This window comes from Aethalodelphis obliquidens, unplaced genomic scaffold (genome assembly GCF_003676395.1).
Source record: "Aethalodelphis obliquidens isolate GAN/ISIS:26980383/991018 unplaced genomic scaffold, ASM367639v1 scaffold4, whole genome shotgun sequence".
Classification (NCBI taxonomy): domain Eukaryota; kingdom Metazoa; phylum Chordata; class Mammalia; order Artiodactyla; family Delphinidae; genus Aethalodelphis; species Aethalodelphis obliquidens.
In genome coordinates, this window is record NW_020837948.1 from 51,196,891 (window position 1) to 51,214,412 (window position 17,522).

The 17,522-nt window shown below is 37.6% G+C and overlaps 1 protein-coding gene across 2 annotated transcripts in view; it reads right to left on the reverse strand.

The window, feature by feature from the left end:
- Positions 1-17,522, reverse strand: part of VCAN (versican) — a 114,519-nt gene that overhangs the window by 48,081 nt on the left and 48,916 nt on the right. The window contains exon 7 of one of the 2 annotated variants that reach the window (XM_027100688.1): positions 14,400-17,381. The exons of the other annotated variant lie outside the window; for it this stretch is intronic. Coding sequence (XP_026956489.1) covers positions 14,400-17,381 — 2,982 coding nt within the window. The remainder of the gene's footprint in view (positions 1-14,399; positions 17,382-17,522) is intronic. 2 annotated transcript variants of the gene reach the window in all.

Here is a 17,522-nt window from a genome sequence, read left to right on the forward strand (position 1 = left end):
TGACCTTACTATAACTCTTTTCTCCCTATTTTTTTTTAAAAAGGACACTTTTTCAGTGTACATATTGAGAATGTACCAATCATTAAATTAAAATTAGGATTCCTTTTTCCACTTGCCTTACAAGCATCTATCTGACTTGCCTCAGAATGGTAGAAAACACAGAAATACTTTAAGCTGTTTCATCTTATGCTTCTCATGGTACCTTGAAGCTGGCACTGACCAAAGAACTATCAGCACATCGTAATAAACAGTGATTTTAAAAGTGCTCATTGGATATGTACTGTAAAAATATTTCACTAAATGAGAATTCTTAAATAAAACGAAGATATGAAATGTGAGTTGGAATTAGTTTTCCTTTTTCTGAAGGAAGATTCCCAAGGAATCTTCTCACAGTTAAGTTACTAGTATTTATTATTAAAATAAGTTGTGTTCCAAATGGTTTCTTCCGTTTTCTTAGTATTGGTTTGAGGGTGACAAAAATATTCATTGCCCAGGGCTTTGAAGATAATTTTTTCTGCCAACAGATTCTCTACAGATAAATCTACATTTCATTCTCAGCGTGGCTAGTTTGTTTCCATATTTTTTAAATTTCATTTAACCTACCTAGTATAGATAGGTGAATTCTTTCCTACCACTGCCACCTACATCTCACCCATATTCCTATTTGTTTATTTAGTTTCTGAAATTACTTCTTCATCCCCCTTTCTTGTCACCACCATCACCCACCACGCATGCGATGAGAGAGTTGCAAGAGCTATAATTACTGCAAACCAGAAAAGTTTCTTTGTAGGGTGTGGCAGGGGGACACCTGTGCTATTGTGAAAGCAGGTATTTCATTACAAAGTTGTGATCTGCTCTACTTTGTACCAACAGTGCAACCTCAGGGAGTAATTAATATTCCCAGCTCTTAGATGAACAAGTCCTTAAAAAAGATGGCTCTATTTTAGAATTTTATTCTAAGGGTGATATAACTTTTATTTGGATTGCAAGAGTCAAACCACAAAACTCCACAAGGTGTATGTATAATCTTTTCTATGTTTACATGAATGTATTTTAACAGCTTGACTTGAATATACCGGTACCACGGTTAATAGATTTTTTTAAATGGCATTTCACACAAAGCTTTACTGCTAGCAGACCTCAAATTATTCACCAAGTATTTTTAAGTACTTCATGGCAGAGTTTTGTAGACATAGCACAAGTCTTCCAGTCTTACTGTTAGCAGACACAAAACATAGTTGCTAAGATGCAGAGGCAGCTGGCTAAAGTTCATGTTCTCTATAGGGAATTTTACAATTTAAGAGCTTTTAATTAAATGTAATTATATACAAATCTACTCAGCAGAGAGATATTAGGATCACATTTCTTTATTAAAATAGTTTTCATCTTAATGTGCATCAAAAAATATTTTGGTTCTTTATTAAAAAAATACAATAGACAGCCATACTGAAGTATTTAAGAAACACTTATAGAACTAAAATAGAGAAAACTGGAAGTTCTCTAAGATGTTTAAGCTTTCTGACACATACCTATGAATCTAATAACCAGACATAAGCAAATGCTTCAATTTCATTCACCTTTTGATATGTTCTTAATTAAAATAAAATGCTAACTGGCACCTTATAAAGCAAAGAAAACCACCTAATGTGCATTTCAACTAGATTGTGTCAGACATCCTAAATTCCCCATCATTTTCAAAATTTGAGGCACTAAAAATGGTGCCAACTCAGGATGTTGAAAAAAGAATTGACATTAGTGATCAAAATATAAACATCCTCCCCAAATCTTGTCAGTTGTTTTTGCGTACTTAATTACATTAATAATTGAAAAATCACGTGATATTTATATCAATACCCAATTCCTCCAGAAGTGAGAGATTACGCTAGAGGCTGGGAGATCAAGATTGGATTCTGTCGGGCTTCCCTGGTGGCGCAGTGGTTGAGAGTCCGCCTGCCGATGCAGGGGACACAGGTTCGTGCTCCGGTACGGGAAGATCCCACATGCCGCGAAGCGGCTGGGCCCGTGAGCCATGGCCGCTGAGCCTGTGCGTCCGGAGCCTGTGCTCCACAGCGGGAGAGGCCACAACAGTGAGAGGTCCACGTACCGCAAAAAAAAAAAAAAAAAAAAAAAAAGATTGGATGCTGTGACCTGCATCTCCCTATTAGCTCTGCTAGCTGAGGTTCATTTGGTGCACCACCCAAGCATGCTATCTTACACTGACAGCTCCCTCTTGCTGAGCGAGGAGCTCCATATTTTTCAATTCATGAATTTTACACCCAGAAAGGGTAATAAACAATATAAGTGTTTCTGATGGCCTCACTTTTGAGGCAGACATGATATGGGGATGATAAATGGGAATCAACTCTTTTCCCAAATTCAGATAATCCTCTAATAATGCTGTTGTTTCAAGTGGAAAGAATGTGTTTAGATACAGTCATCTGGTCTAAGTGCGCTTAAGGAGTTATCACTGAGTGTGGGCTTTTCTTGCTTATAGAAGAGGCCCAAGGGACTTCCTAACTTCCAATTTTTAAAGAGTAAGGGTTTTCCTGGAGAGCTTAATCAAGTAATTTTGAGCCCTTCAAGCATTTTTGAACAATAAGATAAAGAGCTATATGAAAGAAAATCCAGGTTATTTTGGTTTCTAAGTGTTTCTTTGAAAGCAGAACAAATAAACAAAAACCAACCATACCGCAGTACTTTTCTTATCTTTTTCATGTTAGTTCTCTAAGGTTGTCAAAGCTTTTCATAGATAAATAGATGCTAGAGAGATAGATAATAGACAATAATTACCAAATGTCCTAACACCAGAAAAGTACTTTGGTCAAAATCAAGGATTTAAAATTTAAGTAAAAAAACTTTGACTAAAGTAAAACAAATGCCTCTCATAAATACATACATACATACATATATACATTTATATGTGTGTGTGTGTGTATATATATATATATATACACTTCCTTTTAAGCCCCCATATTATAGCTAGTAAACTTACCAAACACCATTTTATTTTAATTACACCACCCCTTCTTCAAAAGTCATCTCTGTCACCTGACCTCTTCAATAGGGTGTTCAAACAGCTCCATCACTGTACACACATTTATCCTCTGCCTTTTTTCTCTGTTCTCATTCTCTGCACCTCTAAGTTGGATGCAGAGAATCCATGCCCCCATCTCAAGATCCTCCTCATTCCCAACTCATGCTTCTGTTCAACAAGAATGCTTCTGCCCCCAACTTGGAATCTTCATAAACCCTCCTTTGAACTTCATCCCTGCATTTATGAATAATCCAGCAGAAGCCCCTAGATATCTCTTCACTAAAACTCATCAGCCCAAATTGGCTGTATCTTTAATTTGTATGCCATAGGACTTATGTCATATTATTCTTATTTATAAATTCTCAGTTGTTACTGTATACTTGTTTCACCTTCCTTACTAACTTCTATATTCCATAATTAAAGTGAAGGAATCCTTTAATATGTAATGCTCTCCTTACACTAGCCACTTAGCCCTTCTTTTGGGAATTTAGTTGGATGAATGTCTACACATTTATTTATCACCAAGAATGGAAAAGTTGGGGCTTCCCTGGTAGTGCAGTGGTTAAGAATCCGCCTGCAAATGCAGGGGACACAGGTTCGAGCCCTGGTCCGGGAAGATCCCACATGCTGTGGAGCAACTAAGCCTGTGTGCCACAACTACTGAGCCTGGGCTCTAGAGCCCATGAGCCACAACTACTGAAGCCCTCGTGTCACAACTACTGAAGCCTGCACACCACAACTACTGAAGCCCATGAGCCACAACTGCTGAAGCCTGCATGCCTAGAGCCCGTGCTCTGCAATGAGAAGCCTGTGCACCACAAGAAGGAGTAGCCCCTGCTCGCCGCAACTAGAGAAAGCCCGTGTGCAGCAACGAAGACCCAACGCAGCCAAAAATAAACTAATTAATTATAAAAAAAGAATGGAAAAGTTTACATTTACTACTTTGATACTTCCTTTGAAAGACTTGCCTTTTTTTTTGGACTGAAAAATTGTTGTTTTTTGGCTGCAATAATAACTCACATTCTGAGATACAACTAAAAGAGCATACAGATAACTCAAATGCTAAAGACTTTTATGGTTATAAAAATCAGATAATGTAAATATGCAGGCACAGTCTCAATATTCTTTTCATCATTCTTTTTCTTTCCAAATCTAGAAGCTGTATAGGCTTATCACACTGTTTTTCTTGAATGTAACTATATAATGAACAAATTCACTTTGGCAGTATAGCCAAAAGGGTCCTTAAGCTATAAGCATATTTATTTCCTTTTAATTTCCATGTTGATAGAGAGAAGGTAATATGGGTACAGCAAAGTGAGGTATGCAGTTCCAGGTAATTCCAGATGTATTCTCCACTCTTCCCTATCGCTTTTGATTCAATTACAATTATTCTGAGACTTAAAAAAACATATATTTCAATGATAGTTAATTCTACTTTCTTCCTTACTTACAGATGCCAAGGTTCATCTAACATTTGTGAGAAAAGCTACACTTCTCAAAACATGATCAAAGACCACAGTTTCACTCAGGGGAGACTAAATTAAGCATATTTTTTTTCCTCCTTAAAAATGTTAAAATACAATTTAAACTTCAGAGGCTTAAAGCAGCCCCTTCCCCAGGAATGTCTATATTTCAGCCTCTGTCTGAGGTCAGAAAGCCTTTACTTTACCAGTAGAGTTCAACATTCTCTAGGCATCAAAATCACATGCATTTAACAATACAGATACCTAATATTAAAAAAAATTAAATAAAGCAAAGTTAAGAAAAGAAACAAAAAAAAAGTACAAAGGCCTAAGCCTTATCACTAGAAATTCAGATTCAAATTATCTGGTGGAGGATGGGGTAATGGATATTTTTATCTGGAGGCTCCCTGGTGATTCTGATATAGAGCCAAGGTTGAGAAGCAGTGTGAGCAATATTTATGCCCTGGGAGATTTCTTAGTGCTCCTCAAACCCCTGTACAGAATGGCATCATTGTTGGTCAGCTGGCTGATGCCTGGTTGGTGTTACTCTGGGTCCTCCTGAGTAAAATGGATGGCTGCTCAGTGAGGGGATAAATGCCCAGAGTTTCCTGTGAGGTCAATTCTGAGACTTTGCCTGCTAAAAGGTGCCGCTTATATTAACTTACTTCACATTACCTCTATTTTTCCTTCTATTAAAGCAACCAACTAGCCTTTGTTGCATACTCTTGTTCCTTACTAATTATTTCAAGTTGCCTTCCCAACTAAGCTATGGATGACATTATTTTCTTTCCCCCAGCCACAGAGTAACTTGATTGAATGACTTTATTTCAACAAGCCTTTAAAATATTTCCTGGAGGTGAATGTGAAGAGATGGGCAGAGAATGTTTTATCTGCGGAGAGTAAAATGGTTCCCCTACAGAGCAGAGCAAGATAAGATCACAACATAATAAAAAATGATAATTTTAGTATATTCCATTGTACTCTACAAAAGCATACATTAGTATATTTTCTTTTCCCTTTCTCAACTTAGAAAAACCAAAACCTACTATGCGCAGCATACGGCCAAACAAACCAACTCACCCTGTGAGACACCAGGAATACTGTGGTATTAAAATGAAAAGATAAAATCACTAGAAGCCAGTCAAGGTAGTGTGTGCTGATTATATACTGGGGGCAAGCAAGTCCGGGTATAGTACTGTGACACAATACATCAAAGTTTCATAGACAAGGATGCTGAAATACAGTTAAAATTTTCCTCTCACTCCACAGATCCTTTCTTTCCAGTTTCAGATCTCCTACTTAGACTTCAAATTATTTACAGAAAAATGCTTTATATATTATCACAATAATTCTAGCAAGTATTTAGAAGGTTCACCATAATTTATTTTCCTCCCCCAAATCAAACCACTCTTTTTAAGAATAATTACAGCCTTCATGCCAACAGATCAATGTTTCCCTCCTGATCCATACTCAAAGTCTAAACACTGGCATATCTCTCTAAGGAGCACACTTTCTAATGCAATAAAATAGGTTCTCAATTGTCCACATGATGCCCTAGGTTGAAAGAATATTCTACCTTTTCTAATGCCTCAATTATGTTATTAAAAAAAAAAATCAAAGTACTTCCATACAAATGAAAAAAAATATACAAGTCTTCACTAAAACACATCCCCACGCCCTCAACCAGGGCCCCATTCTTGGAATCCTTCTATCAATAAAGCCACTTATTCACCAGCTTTTCCATTTGTACGTGACAAACTGGCCTCACTGAGGTGCAATGTTATAAATTTTGTAAACTGACAAAAATAGGTAATGCTTTTTTCAATATAAAATGTTCACTTTAACTCATTAAAATGGAACCTCACAAAGCATTTCTTTTTCTATTTCTTTTATCCCTATTGCTCCTCTCACCACACATCTCTCCCCTTGGCTACGCCCCTCCCCCCCCCCCCCCCCAAAGTTCTGAACACTGTCTGGGCCCGTGAATACATTTTTTATTCATTGCACAAATGAATGATCTAAGAGCTATTAAGAAAGAAGAATGTAATCCCTGTGTAGAGAACTGGGGGGTTTCCTTGACAACAACAAAAAGACAGCAGGGAATGCCCATGTTTTCTATGAATATGCAAGAAGAGGCCTGGCCCAGCACCTGGAAAAATTTGTAAAGAATTCGTAAAAAGATCTTTTCTTTGAAACAAAATTAAATTGGTAGTTATCAAAAATCACAAGCCCAATTTTCACACATGAAAAAGAGCAGAAAGCTAATGAATTCTATGTGTAGATACTATAGAATCAATACTATAACTATATTTAAATTTTAAATAAGGGCTGCAGCTGCTTCTGATTTGCACCCAAAATGGCATCATCCTAGACAAACACAATCCATAGAAGATTAAAATTTTAACAAGCTCTTGCAGTTAAGCAGATACTATAGTATAATTATATTTGGCTCCCTGGTATAAATCATCTTGAATTTTAAGATAATTCCATTTTTAACCTATTTAGTACAAAACCGTCTAAATCTTCCTACATTTAGAAGTTCAGAATGAAATACGTGCTGAAGCTGAGAGGGAATTAATTTGTACTAAGTCATTGCCACGTGCCAGGCACTGTGCTTGGTGTTTTCAAGTCACTTAGGGAGCGTTAAATGTGCAATGTGTCTGCCACCGTGACTGGCAAGCCCTGGAAGAGATCCTTTCTCCTTTAAGCAATCTGGTGAGTTTGTAGTATTAGCATGTATTTTTAATGATATAACAACTGAGGTCTATGGAGATCAAGCAATTTACTCAAGACCAAACAGGTCACAAATAACAATGTTGACCATGAACCCAGGTCTGTTTCCAAAGGTTCTTTCCACTACATCAACTGAGTCTTCCATGTATCCCATGGAGTAAACCAACTACTTATCCATGGTCGTTCAGAATATCACAGACAGAGTGTGCTTCAGAAATCCAGTTCTAGCGTAGTACTTAGTGTACGGCAATTATCTGACTATTTGTTGAATACGTGTATATTATATATATGTTTGGATACATATATGTGTTTATATATATATAATCATCTTTTTATTTCATAATCCCTGTGGTTTGGAAAAAAGAGTATGGGTCAGAATTTAGGAAACATTATTCTTTTTATACAATAATCGCCACTACATCCATTTTACTGGCAAAAAATTCTGACAGAAAATTTGAGAAATTCCTGGGTCCACATTGCCGAGAATCAAAGGAGAGACTGATTCTAGATTCCCCAACTTACAGCACCTGCTTCTGTAATATTAGTGATTCAAATTTCACTTGAATTAAGATATCATAAACCTATAGATCACCGTTTAGAACGTGCAGTCCACTCTTTAAAAAGTAGTTTTCTGTCATTTAACTTTACAAGTGTGTAACTCTGAACCGTGATACTTCATAGGGATGTATTTTGAAAAGTTCAACGTATTTAACTTACAGAAGACACTATCTTTATCAAACAGTATCAATCATTAAAAAACAGAAAAATGTGAGAACAATCCCTCCTGAGGAAGTTGCCTGAATATCTCTGGTATCCATGAATCTGTATAGGTTTCTAGGTGAATCCTAAGAAGGCATTCATCTTCTGAAGGAGGGACGCCCACTCTGTCATCCCAGCCCTATCTGGAAAAATGCCTGATTGTACTTGGGGCTCCTTAGCCCCACTGATGAGCCTCTGTTGGGAAGCAATTGGCTAATAACCAGTTTCTGGTAATTTATTTTTGATCTACCCCTCCAACAAGGACTAACTTATATATCTTCCTCCTCATGAACTATTCTCTGAATCCCCTGCCTTCATTGATTCCTTCTTTGCTGACCTCATCTGCCATTCACAATTAGTACCTCATACCAAGTGTGTAATTATGTGTTTCTGTACTGCAATTATATTTGATTGTGTTAATACTGGCTCCCCAAAATGCACTTAAAATCCTTGGGAGCAGGGCCTATGGTTTATGTTTATTTTGTGCCCCTTTTAATTCTGTTAAAGAACAAGGCATGTTGTAGCTTTACCTGAAGAGAACCCTTGATTGACTACACTCTGCTGGAAGACAGTGTATGCTTTTCTCTAGAGGTCACTGCCAATAAGAACTAAGTGGTATCTGCCTTTGGTTAACACCCTACCTCAGTAGTCGTTTTGATAATAGCAACTTATAATTGCAAATGCCATTTTCAGAAAGAATAGACATTGGTTCACGTTAGGAAGAAGACAACAAGTTCCTTTTAGCTATCTACGGAACATCTCTTTTATTAGTAAAACTCAACCTGTGAGAAATACAATTTCAATTTCTTAAATTTTTCCTTGAGATTAGTGGCTTAATAAAATATTTATAGAGCACTTAAAAATTTGAGAGTCGGGCTTCCCTGGTGGTTCAGTGGTTAAGAATCCGCCTGACAATGCAGGGGACACGGGTTCGAGCCCTGGTCTGGGAAGATCCCACATGCTGCGGAGCAACTAAGCCCGTGCGCCACAACTACTGAGCCTGCGCTCTAGAGCTCGAGAGCCACAACTACTGAGCCCGCGAGCCACAGCTACTGAAGCCTGTGCACCTAGAGCCTGTGCTCCGCAACAAGAGAAGCCACCGCAATGAGAAGCCTGCGCACCGCAACAAAGAGTAGCCCCTGCTCGCAGCAACTAGAGAAAGCTCGGGTGCAGCAACAAAGACCCAACACAGCCAAAAATAAATTAAATAAAATAATTTTTTTTAAAAAAAAAGCTTAAAAAACTTCAGACTCTATGTATGTTTGTATGTGTGTCTCTATGGGACCGTATGTGTTATACATACAAAATATTTCACTTAGAAGGACTTTGTAAAAAAGTAACTTTTGGTCTGTAGTGCAGTGTTAAGCTCATTAATAATTTAGAAACATTAAGGTCAATTCTGTTTTTCCTACTATAGAAGCGAAAGGAAGATAGACAGTCTCTTCTTTTTTCACTATTTGACTAATAGAAGAACTCAATCCTTTTCTAGACAGCCAAGAAGAAATGGGGGAAGCCATCCTAATTCCCTGCAGAAAAAAATATGCTTCTCTGGAAGGGAGCCACAGCTGGAGCCCAGCAAAGGGAACCACTCAAATGTGCAGGCACCCGCCCCATCCATCCACTTTCAGGGAAGTGCTCCAAAATTCTGCAGGAGAGAAACAGCCCAGAATCAGAGCTACTGATTTCAGCATGCTGTTCTCTTGCCATAGCAGGTATCTGAATAGCATACACAGTGTCCCATATTAGCAGCAAACTAAATATAAACCATCTGCTTTAAAACCAATAGAATGCCAGCGAGAAGCCAGTCTTTCCAGAGTCTATGTTCTTTCAGAAATTGATGGACAGGCTGGCACCTGAGCCAATAGAGAGTCATTATTCCTGTGAGTTCATCAGGGGAGAGAATTGCCTCACTGCAAAAATGCTCCAAGGAGCGCCAAGACATAGACCAGTGCCAAAGTGTCAGACCCAGTGTGCCTCCGTTTGCCCATCTGCGATACTTTCCCTACTTGCCTCACAAATTATCTCTGAGGTTTAAACATGATAAAATATGTAAAAAGTGGTCTGAAAGTATCAAGCTCTAAGTGTGTGTTTGATGACTTTGCACATACTCTGACATGTAATTATCTATGATTTTGATTACACATAGTTATCAATAAGATTGAAGCTAGATTTGCTTAATTTATTTTATACGGGATCATACAGAGTTATTCAGAGGTAAAAGTTAATAAATGTGTATCATTATAGTGATAGATGGATAATTAGGCCAATTTAGAAAATGTTTTTACTTAAAAAAATCAATTCATTCAGGAATTAAATGTTGCTGCTTATTTTGAATTACCTACATGTTATCATTCTCTTTCTAGCTGTGTTCTGAGGTACATATTACTTTAGAAACTGTCACTGGGGGTGAGGGAGAGGTCCCAAGAAAGTGGACCTCCTGATACCCTCCTCAAACACTAACCGGAACAGCCACTCTTTTTATCTACTCAAAATATAGAGGCCCTGAATAACATTTTATTTGAAGAAAGGAATCTGATCCTGTAATTAAAACTCTGAAAATAATTTTCCTACATAATAAATTCTATAAAAATGAAAAATGTGATTTTAAAAAATTATATGAGGCTATCTTGGGCTAATATTACCTTTTAAAAAATGATGACCGTACAATCAATGGTATAAATATTGGCGTTTACCCAGATATCCCCTGTTCTCAGAACTAACGTCCCTTATTCTTTACCCTCTCCTCAACAGCATCATATTCAGAAAATAAATCTTTATCTCTATATACATTTCTCAAGTGTACAAACAAAAATGCAGATGGGATTAATCATACGGGAATTATTTCTGAATGATGTCAGCAATAAAGTACCATAACTCTCAATAAGGAAACAGAGTAAAATGAACTCTAATTTAGAGGCCAAAATTATTCTTCTCAAAATCTCATTAATCTTTAATGCCATTTCATTAATAATTTTATCAATATTTAATATATATATACCATTTTAGTTTAATATTGGCTTAATACCTGTCTTACACTTAGATTTGGATAGATATACATTATAAAACTAGCAGAAAGGAACACCTGGCAAGAAAATAATAACAAGCAGGCCTGAGAAATAGTATGTAGTATACACTTGTTTAAAACTTGTTTAAAAAAACTAATAAGTCACCTATTTTAAGGTTATAACCATGAACATTTGCATAATAATGTTAAATTTAATATCTGTACACTTCCACATTATTCTCTGAGTTAAAGGTACAGTATATCAGTTTTTAAAAACATTCAGAATCCTGTTACACTAACTTGTGACATTTCAGATGATTTCGAGGAGCATTCTTTAAAAAAAAGGAAAAAAAGTCCAGAATTGATAAAACTCTTCCTATGCCTTTAAACTCTATAGACTTCATATATGTTCACAAAGAAAACCTTTCAATAATTTTTCAAATGCAGGTGTGCAAATTAGTCCTGAAATAGACAGGAGTCATATTTCCAGTATCCCCTGAACCACGGTTAAACCCACCCTATAGCATTTTTCAGCTCATAAAAGTTTTATGAGCTGAAAAGTTCCTTCAGATTTTGTTTAACTGTTAACTACAGTTGCTCTCTAGCAATAGCACCCTAAGTTGCTATTAAGATCCACTGGAACAATTATAACATAAACATGTCCTGCATAGCATGTTTTGTTTCATAATAGTAAAATTTTTTCTAAAAAATCAAGATTTATATGAGCGGCTGAGTGCAGCAAAAAAATTATGAATGCCTTGTTTTAGTGTAGCATGCGTGGTATTTTTGCTTACTTGAATATACAGTATGTGTAGAGTTCAATTTTATGTTTATGAATAGATTTATATAAATTTGTACATGTACCAAGGATTTTCCAGTTTGGAAAAATGTGCCTTAATACATAAAAAGGTTGGTTTTCCAGGCACATATGTATTTTTCCTTATTAATGTACACCTGCCCTAAAACTCATTAATTTAACATCTGCTTTAGGGTTTGCCCTTGTCAAAATGAAAAATCCTTGAAAAATCAAATTTTTCGTAGGAAACAAATGAGTATAAGTAAAGCAGTTGGATCTGAATCAACCTCATTGTCTTATCAAGACAATAAACAGTGTTTTTATTCTTAAGGAGAATGGCATGTATAAAGCACATGGAAAAGCCAGGTAGATGAGGGGGCTGGGGTGGTGGGAAAGAGAGAGAGATGGAGGGAGGGAACTAGATAGAGACATGTCCTATCCTCACCCCCAGACCCCGCGCCACTCACTGGAACCCCGTGCCGAAGGAGATAACCAAGTATTCCCTTTCCATAGTTTTCCGACCCATTGTTATAAACGCTGAACGAAAATTAGTTTGAAGGGAAATCATGGTCACATGTTTTAAAAGTGGAAGAAAGAGGAGGAAACACCTAGTTGTGTTTCCCAGACCCAGCTGAATTAAGCTGACAATTCAGATAAAAATACACGCTTTGTATAAATGGTTTCTGAGTTAGGTTACTCAGACCCTCCATTTCAAGTAAGCATTTATAAACTTAGATTTTGTTTTTCCCTGATGACTGCCAATTCTTCCACGGAGATTGACTTTCACTTTTTCCATTTTGTAATTTGATCACCCTCACCTGAACGCAGTTTCCCATTTAGAAGAGTTTTTAAATGCAGAACTTTTTTTACTATTTTCTATATCATTTGATTCAATGTAGTATCTACACTAACAAGAGAGTAATCTAAATTGGGAAAAACTTCTGTATAGTTAGTCATTCAAGTATTATTTTTTTAATTCTCAAATTAAGCGTTCATAGTAATCCCTATGCTTCTCTTCAATTCTTTCTTTTTCACAGTAATATCTTCTTGTCACTTTTCCAACCCTACTAACAGGAATCCTCATTCCCACTACTTGGCAGCTCGCCTCCTCTCTCCAACTCCAGCTCCAAGAGGCGGAAGAGGAATGTAAGAGGGAAGAAATATGTTATGGTTTCCAAGAAACAGCATTATTAGCAGGAAAATAATGCTCCAATCCTGGCCTGGTTCAACGGTATTGGGAAGTGGAGATTAACGTCAATATTCTGGGAGTGTATTCTCTCCTCTACTGTTCACTGCCCCACATGAGCTTTTACACTGAGAAAGTTCTGGGTGATAGAAGCCAAGTTACCATCTAACAGCACTGGAAGCCAGCTGACTTGACATTAGAGCCACCTGTGTTCCCAACAGGTGCACCCCTGAGCAGGCTAATGAGGGTAGCATCCCTCTTAAGAAAAATGACACCTTGAGGGGTATAGCCCAACATTAAGAGAGAAAACCTGCTCAAGATCATTCTTCTAGCCTGACTTCTCAGAGCCAGGTCAAGGAAAAATGAGTATTTATTCCTTTAATCCACATATTAAAACTAAAACAGAGCAACTTAACTAAAATCAATGATCTTCTAAATTAAAAAAAGACAAACAAACCTGAATAGATCTATTGTATTGCATACACTATGTATTCGCAATTCAGCTTACTGAATTTAGAAGATACAGTTGACTGACCTTTAGGAAGGAATAAGTTATGTTTGATGATAAAAATTGCAAGTATTAATCAATGTAAAGAAACAGCTTTTAAGAAATTTGCCAGAGAGATATATAAAATATTTGAACAGAATAGAAGGCACTGTGAATATTCCTAGAGATAAAATAACTAAATCATAAAATAAATAAAATTACAGTCTGGTTTTTAGGGAACAGAGGTAATGCTGACATATCCACTTTCTGAAATTATATTTGACACAATAGATGACAGCATTTCCTAGAACTGAGCTAGATTGTATTTGTTCTAAATATGTAAAGCCTCATTAAAATACCCAAAGACTACAGCTTGAAAATATGTTGAACTTTCTTTAAAATAACATTTACACTACAGACCCACATTACCCACCCTAAAAGCTGTATGATAAACCTGCAAATCATGGAAGAGAAAACCCAAAACAAACCTTTAGATGTCTTTTTATCAGCCCTAGGCATATGCAATACGGTTTTAGCTGTCCACAGTGTAAGTACTGAAGGTTAATAGTTAAAGACCAATGGAATGTTAACACAGTCTAGTACTACACTTGAGTAGTAACACATGGAAAGACACTGAAATTAAAACATTTTGTTCTGCATGTTCTGAAGTGATGTAACAGTGATGATTTGGTTATATTAGATGACAAAGCAGGGCTTCTTATGACTTTTAAAATAAAATAATATCTAACATTCTTCCAATTGTTTAACATATTCTTCCAATTCTTGTACAAATACATGAAGCTAAAACAGAATTTTTTCACACTCCAGTTATCTTCTACTGGCAGCATTTGGCATGTTGATATTTTTTTTCCAAAAGTAATTTTCAAGATAAAATGCTGGTTGCCTTGACTGGTATGTCTAGAAAGCAAAGACTTACCTGTCTTGTTTTCTCTGACCTCTATAATATAAACATTTATGTCAGGGTGGAATTTTGTCCCTGCTGAGGGTTCTGGAGTGGAAAGTGCCTGTGGTCTGAAGGCTTCTTTGCCTTCCACAGTGGGTGGTCTTGTTGGCTGTGTGGCAGAAGGAGTACTTGAAGTTGTGAAATATTCTCTATCAATATCTGTTTCTGTTTCCTTGGCTACAATATCCTCAAGGGTAGTGGGAGGAACACGAGATGTTGATTCTCCAATGATTACCATGTCACTGGTTGTTTCTTCATCAGGTTCTCTGTCAATGAGAGGCGGCTTCTCAGTGGATCCTGAAGATGTGTGAAGTCTGTCTACTGAACTGAAAGCAGTAGGGATATCACTTGGAACCGTGGCTTTAACTGTTGAAAATTCTGGGAGTTCTGTGGCCTTGGGCTTTTCAAATAATCCTGAGCCTAAATCCGTATAATCTAGGGATGTTTTCTCTATTTTCTCAGTAGTGGTTTCTTCTATAAGCTGGGTAACACTGGTGCTAAAAGGTGATACAAATCCCCTTGGACTGGTACCTTCTGTTTCATATTTTTGTTCAGGCCCTGGGCTTAAAGATACCTTTGGCCCCATGCTTGGTATTAGTGTTACCACACCATCTGTTTTTGCTTTGGGCTCAGTGACAGCACCAGGTGGATAAGACATACTCTGATCAATTTTTCCAGTTGGAGTTGTTTCTAAAACTGGGACTCCCTCAGAACCTATCACCAATCTGTCTTCAAAGCCTGTATATGCTGACCCATCGCTCTCTTGTTCATCCAAGGGTGTTGTTGTCTCCTTGGCTGTGTCAGCTGTAGAACTGGGAGCAGGAACTGGTTTCTCTGGAGTCTCTTCTTTCCATGGAAATTCTTCCTGAGTTGTTTCCTGTGCAATTTCTGTTGTTGTTCTTATAGTTTCAGGATAAATAGTAGCCTCAAAGTGAGTCTGATCAGTGACATGTATGTCTTGAGAGGGTTCACCTAGAACTTCACCTTCTGATGGAATGGAAGGTACCAACACTCCCCATTCTGTCTTGGGAATTACAGAAAGAGGAATGGTATGGGAAGTGTCTACATAAGTAGTAGGCTCCTGGGTGCTACTATAATTAAAAAATGCCGATCCTTCCACATCTGAAGTGTGTGTAAATTGGGGGACAGTAGATACAGGCTTAGAGACATCCATATCTTCTCCTTCATCCAGAGCACTTCCCTCTATGGTTGCATGAACAACTTGGCCTTCCATGCTTGTGATAGGAGAAACTCTTTCTTCAGTCGTAGAATCTCTCAAAGTTGACTTTTCTGTGATGCCAATTGATGTAGTTGGCCAAAATCTGACTGTGAATTTTTTATGGTCTGTTGTGTCTTCCTCAGTAAACTCTAATGGCTTTTGAGTACTATCTGGGATACGAGCGAACTCATCTCTTCCATCTTCAGTAAAACCTGGGATTTCTTTATCCTTTCCACTCACTCCCACAGTGGTGAGTAAGGCAGGGGGCAATTTTGGAGAGCCTGCATGTTCTGTGGACCCTAAAGGCTTTGATGCTGTATTATCTTCATCCAATGACCATTTTGATACAGTAACCACCTCCACATTTAAAGTGCTTTGAGTCAAATGCACTGTTGTAATACCCTCATCATACTTTGTGGTATCTTGATAGCCATCTGTTTCTAATCCATTTGGAGTTGTCGTAAAGTCTTTCTCCACACCTGTTGCCTCCGCCGGTGCCACACTTAGCTTTGTTGTTGTCAGGGCTGGGGAATCAAAAGATTTGGTCATTCCCACTGAATACACTGTATGATGAATTTGCTCTGAAGAAGCTGTAGGGAACTTCATTCCAGAGAAGCTTTCTTCCTCTATTTTTTCTATAAATGAATCTTCGGTGATCTTTTCCTGTATTTCATCATCTGTATAAGTAACTGTTCTCATTTCTGGTCTTAGTGTTTCTGTTCTTTCTCTTCCTGTTTGTGGAGACGGATAAATAACTGTGGATGTTCCCTCAACTAGTCTTTTATCACCAGAATAAGGAAACAATTCTACTTCAGTATGATGCTGTGATGGGAAAGGTGTGGTGGACATATACTGGTCAAGAAAATCTTCAGCTATCCTACCATTAGTTTGTTTCTCTTCCCAGTGGTCCATGGATGACCCATCACTGTTGGGCATAGTTACAGGTGAAAAAATCGTCGATGCTGAGACTGACTCCACCTCCTCTAGCTGAGTGCGGGTGGTGTCTTCTGAAGTCTTTGACACTGTAATGACCTCAGGTATTTGGCTAAAGACCGAGGTACTCTGACCAGATCTAACTGTAGATGTTCTGTCTTCACCATCATCTTCTCCCAAGGTGAACCCATAGTGGCTTGTGGTCACTGATTCAGAGACTGTGCTTACTGCTTTCTTTTTAGTTTTGGATTCCGGGGTCATTGTTGTAGATACAAATGGCGTTTCAGGTACAGTGAATTCCTTGGAAGGAATGTGCTTTGAGATTTCCATTGATGTTACCAAGGGACCCACTTCTATTTGTTCAATTTGTGTAACTGATTCTCGCATTTGTATATCTTCCTTGACACCATCCCATGAATCAGTAGCATGATGGAAGATGACAGTTGTACTTTGGGGCACTTCCTCCTTAATTTCAGATATGTCTAGCTTTCCAAGAGGTCCTGAAGCAGAAGGTGAGTAATAGTCCATATCCCAAGTCTTCTTAGTACTCTCATCAGGCGCGGGTGATTCTGTGGCTATTCTGTGTGTGATAGTTAGAGGTTGAACTGTGGCTTTCTGTTCAAAATTGGCTATATGTCCCACAGGAGGGAACTTTGTTGTAATGACAGGTAATTCAGTGATTAAAGGGACGATTGGTGTAGTTCTGTCGGGTCCCATTTGTAGTTCTTCCGATAAAGTGGGTGAGGCAGTTTCTGCAAGCATATTCAGTTCGGTGGTTGTAGCCTCTGATATATTCTGTTTAGCTAGAAAAATAATTTCAAAGAGTTGATTAGACAAGTCACTAATAAAAAGTTGTACGTCCAGTGTGTTTGTTAAGTGCTGTTGTGTACTTTGGGGCAACCCCAAAGTGTTTTCTGATGGAGAGAAGTCTAAGAACTATACTT